Source organism: Glycine max, chromosome 11, assembly GCF_000004515.6.
Source record: "Glycine max cultivar Williams 82 chromosome 11, Glycine_max_v4.0, whole genome shotgun sequence".
Taxonomy (NCBI): Eukaryota; Viridiplantae; Streptophyta; class Magnoliopsida; order Fabales; family Fabaceae; genus Glycine; species Glycine max.
Window position 1 is genome coordinate 39475311 of NC_038247.2, and position 19789 is coordinate 39495099.

General features: G+C 36.5%; 3 protein-coding genes across 3 annotated transcripts; all 3 read right to left on the reverse strand.

Annotated features, from left to right (window-relative positions):
• Window positions 1–9: 9 nt before the first annotated feature.
• LOC100784557 (DEAD-box ATP-dependent RNA helicase 52C) lies at window positions 10–8482 on the reverse strand. The gene is made up of 6 exons (XM_003538475.5): window positions 8134–8482; window positions 7231–8056; window positions 6849–7091; window positions 6388–6555; window positions 4723–4836; window positions 10–1002 (listed from the first exon to the last, which is right to left on the reverse strand). Exons 2-6 carry the CDS (start codon window positions 8029–8031, stop codon window positions 514–516), a joined length of 1815 nt encoding a protein of 604 aa, XP_003538523.1. The 5' UTR covers window positions 8032–8056; window positions 8134–8482; the 3' UTR covers window positions 10–513.
• A 1090-nt stretch (window positions 8483–9572) lies between these two features.
• LOC100784025 (pentatricopeptide repeat-containing protein At5g39980, chloroplastic) lies at window positions 9573–11902 on the reverse strand. The gene has a single exon (XM_003538474.4). It carries the CDS (start codon window positions 11733–11735, stop codon window positions 9732–9734), a length of 2004 nt encoding a protein of 667 aa, XP_003538522.1. The 5' UTR covers window positions 11736–11902; the 3' UTR covers window positions 9573–9731.
• A 3456-nt stretch (window positions 11903–15358) lies between these two features.
• Window positions 15359–17375, reverse strand: LOC100776690 (phytoene synthase 2, chloroplastic). Its single transcript, XM_041006970.1, has 5 exons — window positions 17292–17375; window positions 16888–17055; window positions 16554–16794; window positions 16249–16441; window positions 15359–15877 (listed from the first exon to the last, which is right to left on the reverse strand). The coding sequence occupies exons 1-5, from the start codon at window positions 17335–17337 to the stop codon at window positions 15692–15694; spliced, it is 834 nt and encodes a 277-aa protein (XP_040862904.1). The 5' UTR covers window positions 17338–17375; the 3' UTR covers window positions 15359–15691.
• Window positions 17376–19789: the final 2414 nt, after the last annotated feature.

A 19789-nucleotide genomic window follows, 5' to 3' on the forward strand; every position in this document is an offset into this window, starting at 1 on the left:
GTCAATACATACATCCGGCAAGAATACTTTTCATTCATTTCAGTCACCACTAAAATATTACAAAACCTTAGCCCACCAAAATGGGGAAATCAAGATGACAACATATGTTGGGTAGAAACATGATCAAGAGATAAATAGATACGACTGTAAAGAAATGCCACCACCTTTCCCACAGCGTATTCTACAACCTTTCTCCCACCAAAATAACCACCCAAAATGAAGAGTACAGAAAGTTGTTAAAGAACTCCTAATAAGTTAGTAATCGCCATTGCCAACACCTACTGACACTGCACGACCTCTACTGATGCGGTAATGATGCCACATACACACCCACATCTCCCTTTAGTGATTAGCATTATAAACCGCACAAAATGAATAGGCTTGAAACACCAAGGTAAAAATAAATTTAAAGACCATAAACTTAAAAAGAAGACAAAAAAGGGAGAAAAATCACCCTAGGTGTATGTCTGCACCTAATACCCAAGACAGTATATAATGCTATCAGGTTGAAAATCAGTCCCAAGCACTGGTTACCCCAGGACCGTATCCTGCACCATACACACCAGAATTGCCATATCCACTACTGTTGTTTCCTGCACTGTAGTAATCAGAACCACCCCTACTAAAAGAACCCTCTCTTCGAAAGTCACGGCCACCAAAACGGCTTCCTCCTGATCGACGGTTCCTTCCACCACCAAAGGAAGAGCGAGCAGCATACCGTGAGAGCCAATCAGGCACTTCTTGATTTGCTTCTTGCATCAGATCTGCTAAAGCCCTTGCTAGGGATGCATTGTTGTCATTAAAGAATGCAGTTGCCAGGCCTTTCTTTCCTGCTCGCCCTGTCCTTCCAATTCGGTGTACATAATCATCAATATCATTAGGAAGGTCAAAGTTAACCACATGGGCAACATGAGGAATATCAAGACCACGTGCAGCCACATCAGTTGCAACCAATATGGGGGTGTTGCCACTTTTAAATGACCTTAATGCCAATTCTCTTTCCTGCACATATTGTAAAAAACAATAAGCCTATATACTACACATCCACACCAACATAATACTACTACCACATCAACATTTTGTTGAGCATTAGATGTCAAGTTAATAGATGAGCCAAAATTGCACAATTAAAGTAATAGGGGAACCAAATTAGTGAAAAAATAAAGGGGGGGGGGGGGGGGGGTGGCAAATTTGACAAATGACAATAGTAAGGAGATCTAAAATGCAATATGATTAAAGGTGTGTTTGTTAATGGCTGCTGGATAGTGGAGCCATGTAGGGTCAAAGAGGAAATTCAGAACTTCTTCATGAGGAGATTTGAGGAATCAGAGTGGGAGAGATCAAAATTGGATGGGGTCAATTTCAGATCCATTGGACAGCATCACAATAATTTTCTGGTGGCTCGATTTGCTGAAAATGAGGTGAGGGATGCGGTGTGGGAGTGTGGCAGTGAGAAGAGTCCTGGACTAGATGGTTTAAATTTCAAATTTATTAAGGAGTTTTGGGACGACATCAAATCAGATTTGCTCCGCTTGGATGAATTCCATGCTAATGGAGTTTTTCCGAAGGGGGGTAATGCATCATTCTTAGCGCTAATCCCTAAGGTCCATGATCCCCAGAGTTTAAATGAATATAGACCTATTTCATTAATAGGCAGTGTGTACAAAATTGTGGCCAAAGTGTTGGCTAGAAGAATGAAGAAGGCCATGCAAACCATCATTGATGAATGCCAAACTGGTTTTGTCGAAGGGAGACATATGTTGCCCAGTACGCTTATAGCTAATGAAGTGGTTGATGAAGCAAAAAGACAAGCTAAAAGCTGCCTTGTGTTCAAAGTTAACTATGAAAAGGCGTATGACTCTGTATGCTGGGAGTTTCTATTGTATATGATGAGGAGGATGAGTTTCTGTCATAAATGGATTACATGGATCAAAGGTTGCTTGAAATCAGCTTCTATTTCTATTTTGGATAATGGGAGGCCAACAGCTGAGTTCATTCCCCAAAGAGGTCTCAGGCAAGGAGACCCACTAGCCCCTTTCCCGTTCAACATTGTGGCTGAGGGATTAACCGGTTAGATGAGGAAAGCATAAGAAAAGAACTTATTTGAAGGCTTTAAGGTTGGGAGTAATAAGGTAGACATGAGCATATTACAATATGCAGACGACGCAATCTTCTTTGGGACAATGACAATGGAGAACGTCAAAGCAATCAAGGCGATGCTAAGATGTTCTGAATTAGTGTCGGGGTTGAAGATTCATTTTGCTAAAAGTAGTTTTGGGGCGTTTGGAACGATTGAACAATGGATTAACAATGCTGCCAGCTACTTAAATTGCAGAAGGGTATCCCTATTGGGGCAAACCCAAGGCATAGCGAGACATGGGATGCAGTAGTTAAAAAATGTGAGAAAATTGTCAAAATGGAAACAAAAATATCTCTCTTTCGGGGGAAGAGCGACTTTGATAAAGTCAGTCTTGAACTCGATCCCATTTTTCTATTTTTTTTTTTCAGGATACCGATGAAGGTGGTGGACAGGTTGGAAAAGCTTCAAAGATGGTTCTTGTGGGGACGAAACTCAGATCAGAAAAAGATCGCTTGGGTGAGCTGGAGAACAGTTTGTATGCCAAAGGAGGCAGGGGGTCTGGATATCAGAGATTTGAGGAAGTTTAACTATGCTTTACTTGGGAAATGGCGTTGGAATTTGTTTCACAGTCAAGGTGAACTGTGGGCACAAGTTCGGAATTCAAAATACGGAGGATGGCGGAATCTAGATGAGACAAGAAGATCCAGCAGAGAATCTATTTGGTGGAGGGACCTAAGCTTCATTTGCAATTTGACGGAGGAAGGGAGCTGGTTAAACAGCAATATAAAGTAGAAAATAGGAAGTGGTTCAAGGGTGCTGTTTTGGGAAGACACTTGGAAGGAGGATGGAATGTTGCTGAAGGAGAAGTATCCAAGATTGTATCAGATTTCTCAACAGCAGCAACAAGTTCAGCAAATGGGGATAACAACAAACACAGATTGGGAATGGCAACTTCAGTGGAGGAGTTTTTTCTGGAAGGAGAAATAGATGCAGCTGCAAGTTTTATGGAGGAAAGACAGGGTTTGGAAGTACAAATGCAGCAACAAGACACTTGAACTTGTGGAGGGTATTCAAGTGGGAAGTAAAAAATGCTTATGCGCTTCTCAACAGAATCCTGTCATCTGCGACGCATGATGAAGTGTTTAAAGCAATATGGAAATTAAAAATCCAAAGTAAAGCCTCAATCTTTGCTTGGAGATTAATATGGGATAGACTGCCTACAAGGAAGAATTTAAGAAGAGATGTGGAAATAAATGATGCTGGTTGCCCATTCTGCAGAAATCATGAGGAGGATGCATCTCACTTATTTTTCAGCTGTGATAAAATCTTGCCGTTGTGGTGGGAGTCGATGTCATGGGTAAATATTGTTGGGGCTTTCTCAGAAATTCCGAAAAGCCATTTGCTTCAACTTTCTTACTATAATTCTGATGGTTTTAAGGGTCAAAGATGGCAGAGTTGGTGGATTGCCCTCACTTGGTGTATTTGGCATCATAGGAATAGGATGGTATTCCTAAATGAAAGTTTCAATGGTCATAAATTGATGGAGGATGCCTTATTCTTCTGCTGGACCTGGTTTAAAAATCTGGAAAAAGGATTCGATATCCCATTTCATTCTTGGTCTAGTAGTATTAGGGATGCTTTTAGTAATCAGGGGGGAATAGTATATAGAATTTACAGATCTGGTGTGTGGGTGGTTCCTAGTCTACAGCCAGAGCTTTGGTTCCCTAATACTTGTTCTGTATATTGTATTAGTTAACCACAGCTCTGCTCCTGTGGTTGCTAGGCTGTGGGTAAATCAGAACCACTTATACTGCTTTCTCTATATTTTATAACATTTATATTTTTGCCGATCAAAAAAAAAAAAAAAAGGAGACCTAAACTGCAATTTAGCCTAAATATTATAATACAAAATAAATAATTTATACTACACATAAATACTGTTATTTGAATCAGAGGCCCAAGGCCACTCTGCTCCGCTACACAATAGTGTGCCATTGACTACTCCCTCTGTCCCTAATTATAAGATCCTTTTCAAAAATTTGTTTCTCCCTTTCTATAAGACCCTTTTTTAATTTCTAGATGCATTCATTATTTTTTTCCTACATACCCTTGATTATTTTCTCTCCACATATTAATGAGAAATAATTAAGTGGATAGAGAAGTAAATTTGGAATGATAATACAAATAATTGACAGATTTAATGTGATTAATTAAATTAACTACTTTTCTTAAAGGACATGAATTAGGGACGGAAGGAGTATATGATTACACCCGCTTATTCCAGGTATTTGAGAACTTGGGCTCTCCTCTAACTACTTTTTTCAATCCAACTGTCCTAACTGACCCCCCCTTCTCCCCTTTTATTTCTATTCCATGTGACTCATAACTGTCTTTTAAACAGTCTTGCACAAGAAGATCCTAACGCAGACAAACAAGACTATCTAGGAAAATCAGATGTCATCCCTACTTTCCACTACATTAACTCTAAACCAGACATTCTTACCTAATACCTAAGCATTCAACACTGCTTTCCCAAAGCATCGCACACTGTCACAGAAGAAAAAATGAGAATAGTAGGGGTATGGCCTAGGCTTCATCTGCATACAGATACAAAGGCAAATATAGTTGTACAACATACTAACCTGTTGTGTCCTGTCACCATGAATAGTAGTTGCTGGAAAACTATTACGGCACAACCAGTGCTCTAGAGAATCAGCTCCCTTCTTTGTCTCCACAAAAACTAAAGTCAAAGCTTGCTGCAGAGTACAACATCATCCATGAAATAGGCTTTAGATAATTTAGAAATATTATTTTCTTTCAGAGAAAGAAAATATTCATACAATGAGAAAACACAATATCCATGCTATAAATTTACCACAAACAAACAAATGCCAAGAGGTTTGAGAGAACAGAATGCATGTAATCATGTATTGACCTAACTACATTCAAGCAAGACAGTTACATTGTGTTGTTGATCAGCATAATCCAGAAAACCCATCCAAATTAGGTCCAAACAGTCTTGAGACCAATGTTGTTAATGGCGAATGGCGGTTCATGGAGAAAAGCCAAAAATCTGCCATAAAAATATGGCGGATAGCGTAGCAGCAAATGGTGGAAGTCATGGCAGACAAAAAAAAAAATAAAATATATATATATATATATATTAACAAAACAATAGATAAAAAATAAATATAAATAAAAAATTAAAAAAACAATGGATTGCATTCAAATAAACTAAAAAAGTTTCATGAGTTCACACAATAACCAACACCAAATAAACTCATTCAAGAGTTCAAAATAACAAAAGGATAAAAGCATAATGCAAAGTGCAAAGTAAAGGTTGAGGCTCTAATCATCTTCTCCAATCCCAACATAATCCTCTTCGTTGTAATTAGTAGAAGAGGACTGAACAGAAAAAAAAAAAAAAAGGAGAACCAAAAATTAAAAAAGTGTCAAACAGAAAAAAGAAAACTGAACAAAAAAAAACAGAACCAGGTGCAAAAAAAAAACAGAACCAAGTGACGCCGCCGTCCCTTGCTCGCATGCGTGGTGCATGGTGCTCGCGTGGTGCCGTCGTCGACTTCGGGTGAGACCTCACGCTGGTGCGTGGTGCCATCGCCGCTGGTGCATGCTGGGTGCTGCGTGCTGCTTGTGCTCGCGCTGGAGTTCGCATGGTGCTCGCGCTGGAGTTTTGGAGTTCGCGTGCTGCGTGCTGCTCATCCCATTTTGATTCGAAAACTGGGTTTAGGGTTGGGTCGGGTCAGCCCAAGATGACCCAAACTCATTTTGGGAAAATTTTCAAAAAAAAAAAGTTTCTTCCGCCATAACCGCCATTCCGCCACCACCGTTAAGCTTATGGTGGCCACCATGGTGCCGCCATTTGAAACCCGCAACGCCACCGCTATTTGGTGGCGTTTTTTCAAAAATCCGCCACGCCATACCGCCATGGCGCCGCCATAACCGCCATTTGACAACACTACTTGAGACAATACTAATCATCAGGTTTACTTTGAAAGCCTTTACAGTTTGCCAGAATACTGCTACAGGTGTCACAAATTATTAAAGGGAAAAAAAAACTTGTAACCATAATCAATCAACTTAGGAATACTAGGCATCATTGGATTCATAGCATAATCCCCATTTCAATTGATTAGGAACATTTTCCCAAGACTACTGGATGTATGGATCAGCATACATCAGTTGATTGAGGCCAAAATAACTTGAATAAGCCCTTGGAAATGTGTATTTCATTACATTTAATTGCTAAAAACAAATAAAATAACACTTTCAATGAACTGTGAGAATACCTTTCCTTGTACACCGTTTGCCTTCTGTGCATGAAGAAGATCCATGAGGTGACTTCTCTTGTCAGACTCTTGAACATACTCAACTCTTTGGACAATTAAATCAGTACTTGAGCCCACTCTTCCAACAGCCAGAAAAATATAATTTGAAAGGAAATCAGAGGCAAGTCTCTGCATATTAACAGTAAAACACAACGAAATAAAAAGATGAAATGAGTAAGCTATATATCCAACAAATAATATTCATGTCATGAGCATTATTTAGACCTCTCAAGCCACTTATCATCCCAATCATTTAATTCTAATGATGTTAATCCTTCTAAGAATAAAGGTGGAAAGAGTGATTAAGGGTCAAAAGATCCCTGAATGCCAATACGTTATGCACAAAAACATGGACCTAAGATTGTTTACAACTAACAACGTAAGGTGAGGCACATCCTCCCGACATAGAGAGAATATGAAACCTGTATCTCTTTTGGAAATGTAGCACTGAACAGCATAGTCTGTCTGGCACCTGCTGGGGGCATGTCCATTTGTTCTACAATCTTCCTTATTTGTGGCTCAAAACCCATATCCAGCATTCTATCTGCCTCATCTAAGGCCAAATATCTGATCATCTGCAATGAAACTCTAGCTCTCTCCAGTAAATCTACCAATCTTCCTGGAGTTGCAACAAGGATATCCACCCCTCTCTCAAGTTCCCGGAGCTAGAAAATTAGCAAAGTGTAAGTGTGGATACCAACTTTCAAGAGTAAAATTTGATTGGCCATCCAAGCATTATACTCTAGACTCCATACAGGAAAAATTACAGAAACAACAAAACCAACGATAGGGAGGATAGAAGACCTGCTGATTAATTGGAGCTCCACCATAAGCAACAACGACCCTAACCCCTGTCTGGTATGAAAACTTTCTAGCCTCTTCATGTATCTGCATGGATAGCTCCCTAGTTGGTGAGAGAACAAGGGCAAGTGGGTAGACTATGCGGACGCCGCGAGGGGGCCTCTGGAGGGGTTGGGCTTGGCCTCTCATAATCCCATTGATGATTGGGAAACAGAATGCTGCAGTCTTTCCGGAACCAGTCTGCGCACAAGCCATCAAATCCCGTCCCGCAAGGGATATCGGTATGGCATGCCGCTGAACCGGCGTTGGCTTCACATATTTGCAGCGTCTAATGTTCTGACTAAGCGCGTCGCCCAAGTCAATCTCCGCAAAAGTATTCACAGCCGGGGGCACGTTTTCACCGCTCGTCTCCACCGGAATGTCCTCATACGCATCGAAGTTAATTCCCGTGTTTTCCTGCTGCTCCTCGCCGCCAAACGCTGCTGCTGCCTCCTCCTGATCCCCGAAGGGATTCACTTCGCGCCGATCCCAACTACCACAACTTCTGTTACCCCATCCGTTTCTGGCTGGCAGAGCACCCCACCGTGATCCCGCATTATTATTATTATTATTATTATTATTATTATTATTATTATTATTATTATTATTATTATTTGATGTAGGTGGTGGAGCAGGGGATTCCGATGGTCCACGGTTTCTCAGATGCGGAGGCACATAAACCGGCCGCGAAGGAGCTGTGGAGTTAGAGGTTCCCGCATTTTCAGGCGCCGAATTGGCAGCCAAATCAGCCCATGAAGTTCGCATGCTTCCAAGAGATCACGCCCTCACCCTGCATTTCAAACAAACAATTCCAAGCATGGCCGTGGAGGAATCAAACGAAGGGGAAAAAAAGAGAGAGAAGAGAACCTGTATGTAGTGTATTGGAAAGAGGAAGACTAAAACCCCGACTGAAATGGAGACGACGATTATTGACGAAGATCGAGAAACCCTAAACGCCACACACAACAAACACGCCTTCAAATTTGGATGGGATGGGATGGATACAAAAATATCTTTTGTGCCTAAGGATGCGCCCTCTCTCTCTCTCCCTGTTTTATTTTCTTTTTTATTTTTTGTTTATGAAAGGCTCTTTCCGTTTCTGATTCCAATTTAAGACGCGCTGTCCTGTCTCTCTCTACCTGTTGGCGTTGTGTTGCGGCTGCCGTGAATCTCAAGGTTGATATATGCCAACAGCCAACCAACACTCCTGTCCTGAATATTAACCTAAATTCATTATTGCCTAAACTCTCGTTAACCCGCAACTTTCCTCCCCTAATTTCCTTTCATTTTTCTATTTCAAACTCCTATTATACTTTGCAAAATTTCTTACTTTTAATTAGTGATTTCACTGATTATAAAATAATATTTTAAAGAAAAATAGTATTAAACAGAATGTAATGATATAAATATAATTTTACATTCTTATTTAATTAAAGAATGTTAGTGTGACATTTAATATAATTTCCTTTTTCAGGAAACATTTAATATAATTGTTCTAAATAGGATTAAATTGAAATATTTTTTTAAAAAAAACAAGAGACTGCCGTTACCCTGGTGAGTGAGCTGATATAATTCACCTAAATTTTTTTAGTACAAAAAAACACGTTAACAAAATTCAACATGCATCACTTTTACATTTTGTGACTGCTAATGCCGTTGTGATCAATTAGATGGAAAAAGATAAATTGAATTTTTTTTACTAAAAATCAAAAGAGTAATTTAACCAAACTGGAGTCTAAAATTGTGAGATAAAAATGTTGAAAGTAGAATTTTGGAACCTTTAATTAAAAAAAAGTTGTTAAGAGTTAAAACTTTTAAAATTTACTTACCATGCAGGCAATTCAATTATAATAACTATACTTTTTTTTTAGAAGAGTTATAATAACCATACTAAGACAATACTAATCATGCAATGCAACTAAACAAAGTTGCTTATAATAAATAAATAGAGCTGCAAGATAGGTGATAAGCAAGGATGCTAAAATGGTTTGGCATCACGTATAGGCATGTATTGAGGAACAAAAGCCTCCCGATCCACCATTAATCAAAATTATCGCGAGTAATTTGACTCACAAAACCAATCAATTCTAACATTGTAGAGTTTTCCTTTGCACAGTATTGATTTTCGCAGAAAAACACAACAATGCACAAGACATTCATCGTTTTCAGTTACATCTGCAATTGAAATTCTCATCGGATTACATCAAACACCGTCATATATTGGCAGAAAGAGCGACCGGGAAACACTAAAAAGAAATCCGACAGAGCATGGCAATAAAAGAAGATTACTCATAAGCCGGGAATAAAACTTTAATGATTAATTATCATGATGCTGCTATTCAGAATATGCGTCGTTGCTCAATATCATATATACATGACCCTCAGTTGGGAATGAGAGGTTTTCTGATTACAGGGCTAAAGAATGTTCATCAACAAGTTACACAGGGAAAGGCAGATGCACACTGCTAAGCATGATCATGAATTCTGTTTGCTTTTTTATTCATCCTATTCATGATTCGGGATGCATCATTAAGTCTATCTGCTCTCTCATAAATGCTAGCAACAACAAGATGCAACTCTTTCTTGTTGATATTAGGATTGGAATCCAGCTTCTCAAACAATGATTCTACCATCACGAAATCTTTTCTTGCACCATATAGACTCAGCATCTGGAAATGAACTTCATCTGGAAAAACACACCCTTCTTCATGCATCTGTCTATATAAAGCATCCGCTTTATCAAATTCACGCAGCTTTCCAAAAGCATTCAGCACGAGAGCAATAACATCAGAATCAGGAAAATATCCCACCTCTCTCATCTTCTCAAACACTTCAACTACATTGGCATACTTTTTGTTCTTAGAGAAAAGATTAATCATGCAACCAAACACAGATATATCTTTGACCTCTCGAGCATCAAAAGCCTGCCGGAAAACCCAGGTAGCCTCTTCAATTCTACCAGCTCTGGCAAGAATTGCAATTGCAGTGTCCCTGGGAATGTTGTCCGGTCGCTTGAGCTCATGAAGTAGACGCTTTGCATGAGCAACTAAACCCGTCCTCTCGTAGGCTACAATCATTGTCTGGTAAAGAACCTCATCAATTCGAACTCCAGAACTCCTTAATTTCTGAAACAAGATGGCAGCACGGTCCAGTTTCCCTGCCTTCTCCCATATAGATATTATGGTTGAATAAGTGATGGCATTGGGTTCAATACCCCTTTTATTCATTTCTTGAATGAGATTTGTAGCCTTCTCGTGCTCGAGAGTCTTGCCATAAATATTAATCATAGTGTTGTAGGTGACAACATTTTGTTGTACATCCTTACTTTGCATCAAACGGAATAGATGGATGGCTTCCCCAAATAGGTCAGCCTCTCCATAAACCCTCAAGAGCGTATTATAGCTAATGACGTTGGGTTGAATCCCCATTTTCCTCATGCTCCAGAAGAGGCGGTCGGCTTCCTTGGGCATGTGAAGCTGGCCATAAACATCAATCATGATGTTACAAGTGGTGAGATCAAGAGGGCATTTAGCTTCATTCATTTCGGAAAATAGAGAAAGTGCTTCAACAAACTTTTGGTTGTCAACGTAGATGGCAAGAAGGGTGGAATAGCTGACGGTGTCGGGTTGAACGGCATTGTCTCTCATCTCTTGAAGAAGAAGGCGAGCCTCACGGAAGAGCTTGGCTTTTCCAAAGACATTGATCATGGAGTTATAAGCAATAAGGTCGGGGGTAATAGTGGAGGCTTTCAATCTGGAGAAGATAGAAATGGCCTTGGAATAATCGGACAACTTGCGGGCAAGGTCAATCAAGTTACTGTAGAGAACGAGGTCGCCGGAGACGTTGTCTTGCTCCATCTGCTGGAGCCAAAAGAGGGAAGAATCAAACAAGCCGTGTTTGCCGAAACAAGTAATTAGGGTGGAGTAAGTGTACCTATCGGGGGAGAGGCCCTTTTGGCGCATTTCATCGAACAGGCCGTGTGCGAGGTGCCACTGCTTGGCCCGAAGGACGTTGCGGAGAAGGACGTTGTAGGCGAAGAGGGAGGGACGATAGAGGGCCTTGTCGTTGATCCAATCGAGAAGGGCAAGAGCGCGTTGCCAATCAGGCTCGCGGGATAGCAGGGAAACCATGAAGCGCATGGATAACTGCCTCCCGTTGTAGGGAGACATAACCGCATACAGTTCATCCTCGTTCTGGGTCTGTCCAATTGCCGCTAATAGCACTTCCATGTCCACGCTGCGGTCCAAGTACTGCTGCTGCCTTCTACTACTACTACTACTACGTTGCCTACTGGTGTTGGAAGATGATGTTCGGGTCCACACATCTTTAGCCATAGCCGTGGCTAGTACGGATATAGCACGAGTGGCAGGGCTTAAATGGCTTATGCCATTGCCAACGCTCCCTTTCGTTTTAGAACAAGAAGAAGAAAGCCATCCCACAAGGACTGAACTTGAAACCACCGTGCACATCTTCAATTATGGTTATGGATTATCTATCTCTACATACTTGTTAGTTACTGGCTAGCTACTGCTCATTTCTCAGTAATTTGGGCTTCACTCATTGCGGAAGACCCCGGTTTCGGCCGAAACTCCGACCCCCCAGATCACAGATGCCCACTCTCAAGCTCAAGTCTATGTTAAAATTAAAGTATCTTAATTTATAATAGAAATTACATTTATTTTATCTCTTTGATTCATCTTATATGAACACTTGTTTAATTCATTTTATTTTTTTTATAAATATTAATAACAAATATTTAAATAAATTTGTATTCTCCGATCTTTATCGACCAAAATGAATCAAGTCATTAAGTGAGTCCAATAAATTATAAATTTTATACTTCAGACTCATCGTATTATTGTACTCAACTCAAGACTGAGGAGTTATGTATCCTCTGTCTCCATTGGATCAGACCAAATGAACCAAACCATTGGCCAAGTCTAATGAATTATAAACTTTATACTTTAGACCCTTGGTACTATTGTATTCGAGTCTAAGAACGTTTGCGACTCGGTTTAATTTGATTTTTCATCAAAAAGTTACTCAAACCAAACTTATAAAACATGTAGTTTGGATTGATTTTTATTCAAAATAAAATTCAAAACAAACCAAACTAAACCAATATTTTGTGGTTTAATTCATTTTTTTTACTAAAGTATTATTTCATTAAAAATTATATATTTTTTATCTTTTAAATTAAATTACATTAATAATAATCTACAAAATTCATTAACACATTAAACCTTTTATAATGAAAATATGTCTAATTTTCATCTATTTTAAATCAAACATATCTTTAATGAGTTGTCTGAGAAAGAAAATGACATATATTATATAAGTTTCACATACATAATAGTACAAAAACACATAACACTAAACAAATATGACAATATTTATGAACAACCAAACAAATTTAATCATTTCTAGGAATCATGATTTAGAGGATTTACAATTTTGGGGAACGGTGATTTCTAAACACAAAAACATTTCTCTTATACCAAACACCCCATAATGTTAGTTTTTTTTAATTAAATCCATTTTGCTATGAAAGAAAATATTGTGAATGAAATGCAATATACACCTTGACAAATGCTAATTAATGACCATTGCATAGTTACACTTAGTATGTCACTCTTGAAGTTGATGGTATGGAACCTACTGAAGATGATCTTTTGACAATTTTTTTGGCTATTGCAAATATTGGGTATATCAAGTTTCACAATATGTCAATTAGTTCACGGTTATGCTGAGAAAATAGGCTCCAATGCCTTTGATATACGCATTGCCAAGTGTGGATTCATATAGCTAGTGTGAGTAGATTCTTCCAATAAATACTTGATCAAAGGAAGAATTTGGTATCATGGACTTCAACTATCTTTGGTTTGCAATGAATGGGATGGGGATGGAAGCTCTAGAGACTTTTTGAATGCATGGAGAAGGCTGAGTTGAGACCAAACCATGTGACATGTCTTAGTGTTTTTTAGTGCCTGTAGTCATGGGGGGTTGGTTGAGGAGGGGCTCAATATTTTGGTTAAAATGGTAAAGGATTGTCACCTTGTGCTAGATATCAACCACTATGTAAATATCCCAAATCTAGAGGTATCGTGTCCCTTTTGTAAGCAAGTTAAGGAAGACATTAATCATTTGTTCCTTCTATGTTCTTTTGCTCATTTAGTATGGAAGGAATTGTTCAAATGGCTAAGGATTGAAGTAGATGTTTTGCCTCAGACAATCTCACATTTATATGATCATATGTTTCACTTGTTAGTAAAAATTTATTTTATAATTTAAAATTTATAAAATATATTACTTATATTAAGTTTGTAAAATATTTGTTTTATTCTGTTTTGATTTTTAATATAACAATATTTTTTTTGTTAGGCTTAGTGGTTAATTCCAACAATATTTGATTTGTTGAGATTCTTTTTTTCTGCAAGTCCATACAGAGATCTGGACAATCGCAATTTGAATTAGAAAGTTATATTAAGCACAAGATGCAAAATTCAAAGAGGGATGTGTACCTAGGATCCTACTTGAATGGGTAAGTTAAACTGAACAAATGAATTTAAATAATGTATAATAGTATAATAACTTATATTGTTCTCCATTGCAAAGCACATTGGCAAATGGTCGTCATTTTGCCTAAGGAAAATGTTGTCATCTGGTTTTGTTCGTTGCATAATAGGTCTGACAATTACCTTAAAGAAATTATTAATAGGCCAATTATATTTTTCAATACATTTACATTAGCATTAGTCAGGAACATCAATATTTTAATTGTACAATACGCATCCATGTCTGTATTCTTTGAAAGGATTTGACGATACTCCACTAAGTAAATCCAAGGTTGCTGTAGGTGGATTGTTGTTAAAGTAAGTCATTTAAACAATACTTATAGTTATATTTTAATACTGTGTAGACTAATTTGTACTTAACATTGAATATCTAAATTTCATAATGTATTTAGTGTAATAGACAAAAAGGAAGCTCTGAGTGCGGGTATTACGTTATGCACTGGATGTCAACTATAATCTTAGGAAGTTTCAATAATAATTGGAAAATGATAATAGTTTAATTCAAACATATTTCATTTTGTTGTAATTGATATTATATATTATTAACTTATGTTTTATAATATCATGCAATATTTCAATGATGCTAGACCATTGGAACCAAAGAGATTGAAGGTGCTTCGCATTCGGTGGGCAAGCTACTATTTGAATGTTAAAAATGACAATTAGTGTTTAAGTAATTTTGGAATTGTAGTTTAGTTGATTTACATGTTTTACAATTCATGTTATATGCACATTAAATATTCTTCTAATTCATAGTAAATATTCAATTTTTATGGAATTTCTGCTAAAAACTGTCTAAAAACAAATTGAAAATTGTCTGTTGTGATTCTACTTTTAAATTTGGAGGTTAATTTGGGGTAACTAAAAAAACAAACAACATATTAAAAAAATCCAAAAAGCAACATCGATTTTTAGTAAAAATCGATGTTGATGTTTACAAACAATATCAATTTTTGCTAAAATCGATGTTAAGTTGCACTCACAACATTGGTTTCTATAACACCGATGTTGTTGTTGAACATACAACATCAATTTTTACCAAAAACCAATGTTGGTTGTCAAACAACATCGATTTTTAGTAAAAATCGATGTTGTTGGTTGACAACCAACATTAATTTTTACAAAAATTGATGTTAATATATACATACAACATCAATTTTTACTGATGTGAATATATTTAACTTTTTTTTTATAATTCTTATTATATAACATTACTTTTTTAAAACACCAATGTTACTATTTTTATGTTAACATCGATTTTGGAGAACTGATGTTAACAGTATTACTTTCAACATGGGTTAATAACCGATGTTGAAAGTCTTTAATAATTGATGTTAAAACTTTATTTTCTAATACTGTATATAATGAAATTGAGTAATAATATATAAATATCCATATTTTTCATACATCTAACAAACACCCATAATTTTTCTTTATGTCTCTCATATCATAATACTTATAATTTCTTACATGAATACTTTTCCAATGAAATTATTCTAATTAATATCTCTCTCCGCATCTATATATACACACACATTGGTTCAAAATTAAGGACCCTTTCTTAAGGTATAGGGACTAGGGAGAGTGGGGTTAATTAAAGAGAAAGAAATGAAATGCACATTCGGAATTTTTATCTTTTCGGGTACACTAATTTGCACAATTTTTTAACCCCAAAGAAATGACACAAGAATCAACAAGTAGCTAGTAAGATTCTAGGGGTTTTCCTCCGGGACTTTCTCCTTTCTCCGAAAACCAAAACCAAGCAGAAGTATTCATATTATCTTGGGAGAAAAGGCCTATCATCTGTACTAGGAAGCCAATGTATGTATTTCATTGGACTAGTTTGCTAGCTAGATAGGCCTCGTTAAAGAAGGACCAAGTTTCATTTTGGGATTTGAGAGAGATCTAGTGTAAGTTAGGGGCAATGTCAAAAATTTCTTGGCACATCCCACACAGGCTCGTTTAGTCAAATTGTCGTAATCGTTGTCTTCAATTGCATCCAAGATCTTACGATACAATATTAATGATGACCAAACCTGCAAACATACAAACAAAAGTGTTAACCTCTGCAAGTGACCAGTGTAGCATGAAATGATCCTTATATATTTCTCTTAACACTAACATAGCAACTGCATATGCATGGCAATCTTAATTAATCATTTGATCCAACGCCTTTATTCTAACGTCGGGGATTAAATTTGATGAATCATAACTTACTTCTATATATAGATCAAACTAATGAGTGAAGATCATGTGCCAATTCTAATTTGTCTATGCTATTATTACTATTAACATGACAATCACGTATAGCAGTAGATTATCAATTTCATTTATTGGATGAAAAAAAGTTTTTAGGAAACCAATAAAATATGTGGGTTATGTTCTGTAAATTCCAAAATCTACGTACTGGCCAACGACTGGCTTTTTGGAGCTGAGAAACTCCTTCTTCTGCCCGGTTGAAGTAGAATCTTGTCCTTGAAATCTGATATTTCATAAAGTTTCTCCATTTTTCACTGACCTTTCTTGAAAAAACATCCTTGTCACATAATTCAAATTGGGCTAGTTCGTCTTGGGGAAGGTACACTCTATCTCTTAATGCACTAATTAATTAAAAGAGTATGGTCATATATATATATATATATATATATATATACATATATAGTAAGTAGAAGAGGAGTCAATTAATATATAAAGTGAAGAAAACGAACTTACTCCTCCCCCACATCTCTAAGAATGTTTGTGAGTTGATTTCCTACACCCAGATATAGTGCAACATCATATACACTTTGAATTGGGATGACAGACTCCTGGGCAATGCCCATTATCGGAACAGTCATTAAGCCCACAGTTCCCGCCACATAGTAGCAGTAAAGATATAACTCTTGAAAATTGTTGTATTGGGCTTTCCTCGTATCCATTCTCATGTTTTGTATCATGTCCCTGAAAGGTTGTAATTAATGAAAGACAAGAGTAAGTACTTCATTAAGCTAGCCGATTCTGATCCAGATAAATAAATAATTCTGGTGGTAATAAGTAATGACCTTAATATCCAAGGGAAACTTGGAGACGATATCAGTAAGAGCAGCATCAAGCATATCATAGGGTTGTCCATTAAAAATGTCGTGCAATCTATCTTCCCACCTATCAAGAATAGCAGAGCTCATATACACCGCGTTAGGATCATCAACAAGTCCATCCATCCTCCTGCACCAAACTGAAGAGAAGCTAGTATTTCAGTAAAGGTTTCACGTACTATACAAAGCTACCTCATGATCTAATTGTTTGCAATTCTAGTGTTATATATTAATTTACCATAAATTGCACATATAGCTTTCTGTCTTTCTTCTGTCATAAGCAAGTTTCTTGTTAATTTAGAATTAATGGGTTGTGTCAGCCAAATAGCAGTAACACAAATTAAGAAAATAGTGGATTTGCTTTGTAGCTACGTACCTAGATAAAAGGTCTTGGCATATTCCGCGCAAATATTTCTGCACATTTCATAGGCATCATTAAGAAAAATGGGCTTAAACAGTGGCTTAAGCTTGCTACAAGGACTAATGATCTGAGACTACCTGTGAACAACCTCTTGTACAGCAAGAGGAACTCCTTGTTTTGACAATCGGAGAATTCCTCTTTGTTTGGGAGCCACATTTACTTCCGACCTAATTATAACACCAAATCTTCTACGACCACAACATGGTTTCCTATTGCTCCCAGTATTGATCATGGAACAAGGCTTTGCTGTCATCAGTGAACAAAATGATAAACTCATCCCACTATTTCTATTCTCAAGGCTTTAATTAGCTTACTAGTTCACTTGGGAATTGGGATATATCTTGCTGCTAACTCAATGTGGCTGGAGGAGCCTATCAACTATATAATTAGATATGGTTCTTGTATAATAGGGTGTAAACACCAACAAACATTTCAATGGCAATTTCGGGTAGCATAGAATATTCTTATGTAAGATTGATGCTTCAAATTGCATTTTATTTTTCACCCCTAACGAATGAAACAACGGAACTTCTATAATTAAGCACCAAGCTTATGCAAATAAACAAAGTTCTGGAATATTTATATATATTTAATTAGTTTGGTTTGAGAAAGAACGGGGCTTACAAAGATGCTGCTTTTGTCCTGTAAATTTTCTCTTGCAATTGTGTCTTCTAGTTCAGTTCCCTGTAAAGAATCTTAGTCATTCGTGATGCCTTCTCGAACTCCTATAATACATCCTCCGTCCTTCCATATCCCTTTCCTTGGCCAGTCCATTTTTTTTTTGTTACGTACAATCAATCCTTCGCTAATTAATTATCCTTTATTGGCCGAACTTTAGAATCTGCCATTTGTATGGCCCTACCCCTTGCCCTCAATGTACAACCACCTAGCTGACTTTTTTTAAAGTGTGATGATAAATCGATCCAAATTTCAATCCAATGTAAACTGCAAAAATCATCCAAAAATTTGAAAAATGAAATAAATAAAAATTTTGGAAAATTAATTTTTTTTATTGGATCAGATCGAATTTCAAATTTGATTTTAAAGATCAATTCAATCTAATCTAAACGAACTTATACCCATTTATGCAAAATATATTTAATTAAAGATATGTTTTTAACTAATTATTTGAGTTAAGATGCCTAATTTTATTATTATTATTAGTTAAATAATGACATATCAATAAAATATTTGATATTTTAAATTATTTTCATTATATTTATTATGTATTTTATCTTTTATTTAATATTTTAAAAATAATAATTTAAGATTAAAACAAAAAATCAATCCAATCTAAATCGCTTTAAATTGGATTGGATAAGATAAAATTAAAATTTTAAAACCAACCTATATATGCATGATAAATTAAAAAATCAACTTAATTAAAGAATACCCCTATAAAACATACTACATGATCCCCCGGTCTGGATATATATAAAAAACAACTAATTAAAGAATATTTCATAGAATATGTTTGATAAGTATTTTTACCTAGTTTTTAATTTCTTTTTACAATATGAAAAGTTAGCTTTACTATTGTTTGATAAAAAAAACTTATTTTATAATGTATATGGCTACATGCTTTTATCCACAATATTCGATCCAGATTTTAGTGCAAAGACACTTAGCATGAATAGAAGGGATGTAGGTTAAATAAGATATATATCTGAGTGTTATAAATTCTATGATATTGTATTTAATTGTTATAAAAAAAAATAGACACTTAGCATGAACTAGCAAAAATTAAGAATTGACATGCATCTTTTAATTTTTTTTTACTAGTTAAATTGTTGTTTTATAAATTACTTTAATATTCACGTGCTTTTTCAACTATTATATCTTTTTTGCTTTACTAAATGTAATATTATTATGAATTTTCATTCAAAACTATTTAGAATATGACATAGTGATATTTTTGTAATTAGGAAAATGAAAATAGTTTTTTTCAGACTGAACTTCTAAGACGGTTATATGAAATCGTCTTAGGATGTGTGTCGGTGGAAATATTTATGTATTGAAAATGAACATGGTTTTACTTATAAAAGCATTGCCTTTTTTATCCCGACCTCCTCCCGCGCGCCTGGTACACCCTAGCTTTAAGCTTCTGAACCATTGCTGCCTAGTTCTCTCGCGGTCTCACTCAATCACTCTCCTGCCTCCCTAGTCACACTACTCGGTGTGTCGTGTGCGTATCGTCATATAGGTAATTGATCTATTACATTTTCGTCTATTACTTTCAGCTTAGTACAGTTGTCGTTGTGACTCCTTGACCCATGTTTCAATGTAATGTTGACATTATTGACGTCTATCCTTAGCATTATGTATAGACTGAGGCTCAAGCAAAACATACACTGAACCATGACCTCTGCTTCTACCGCAACCATCCATAAACCTATTTCGAACACAAGCAAATCAATATTGTTTAGCTATTACATTGAAACAATATTCATTAT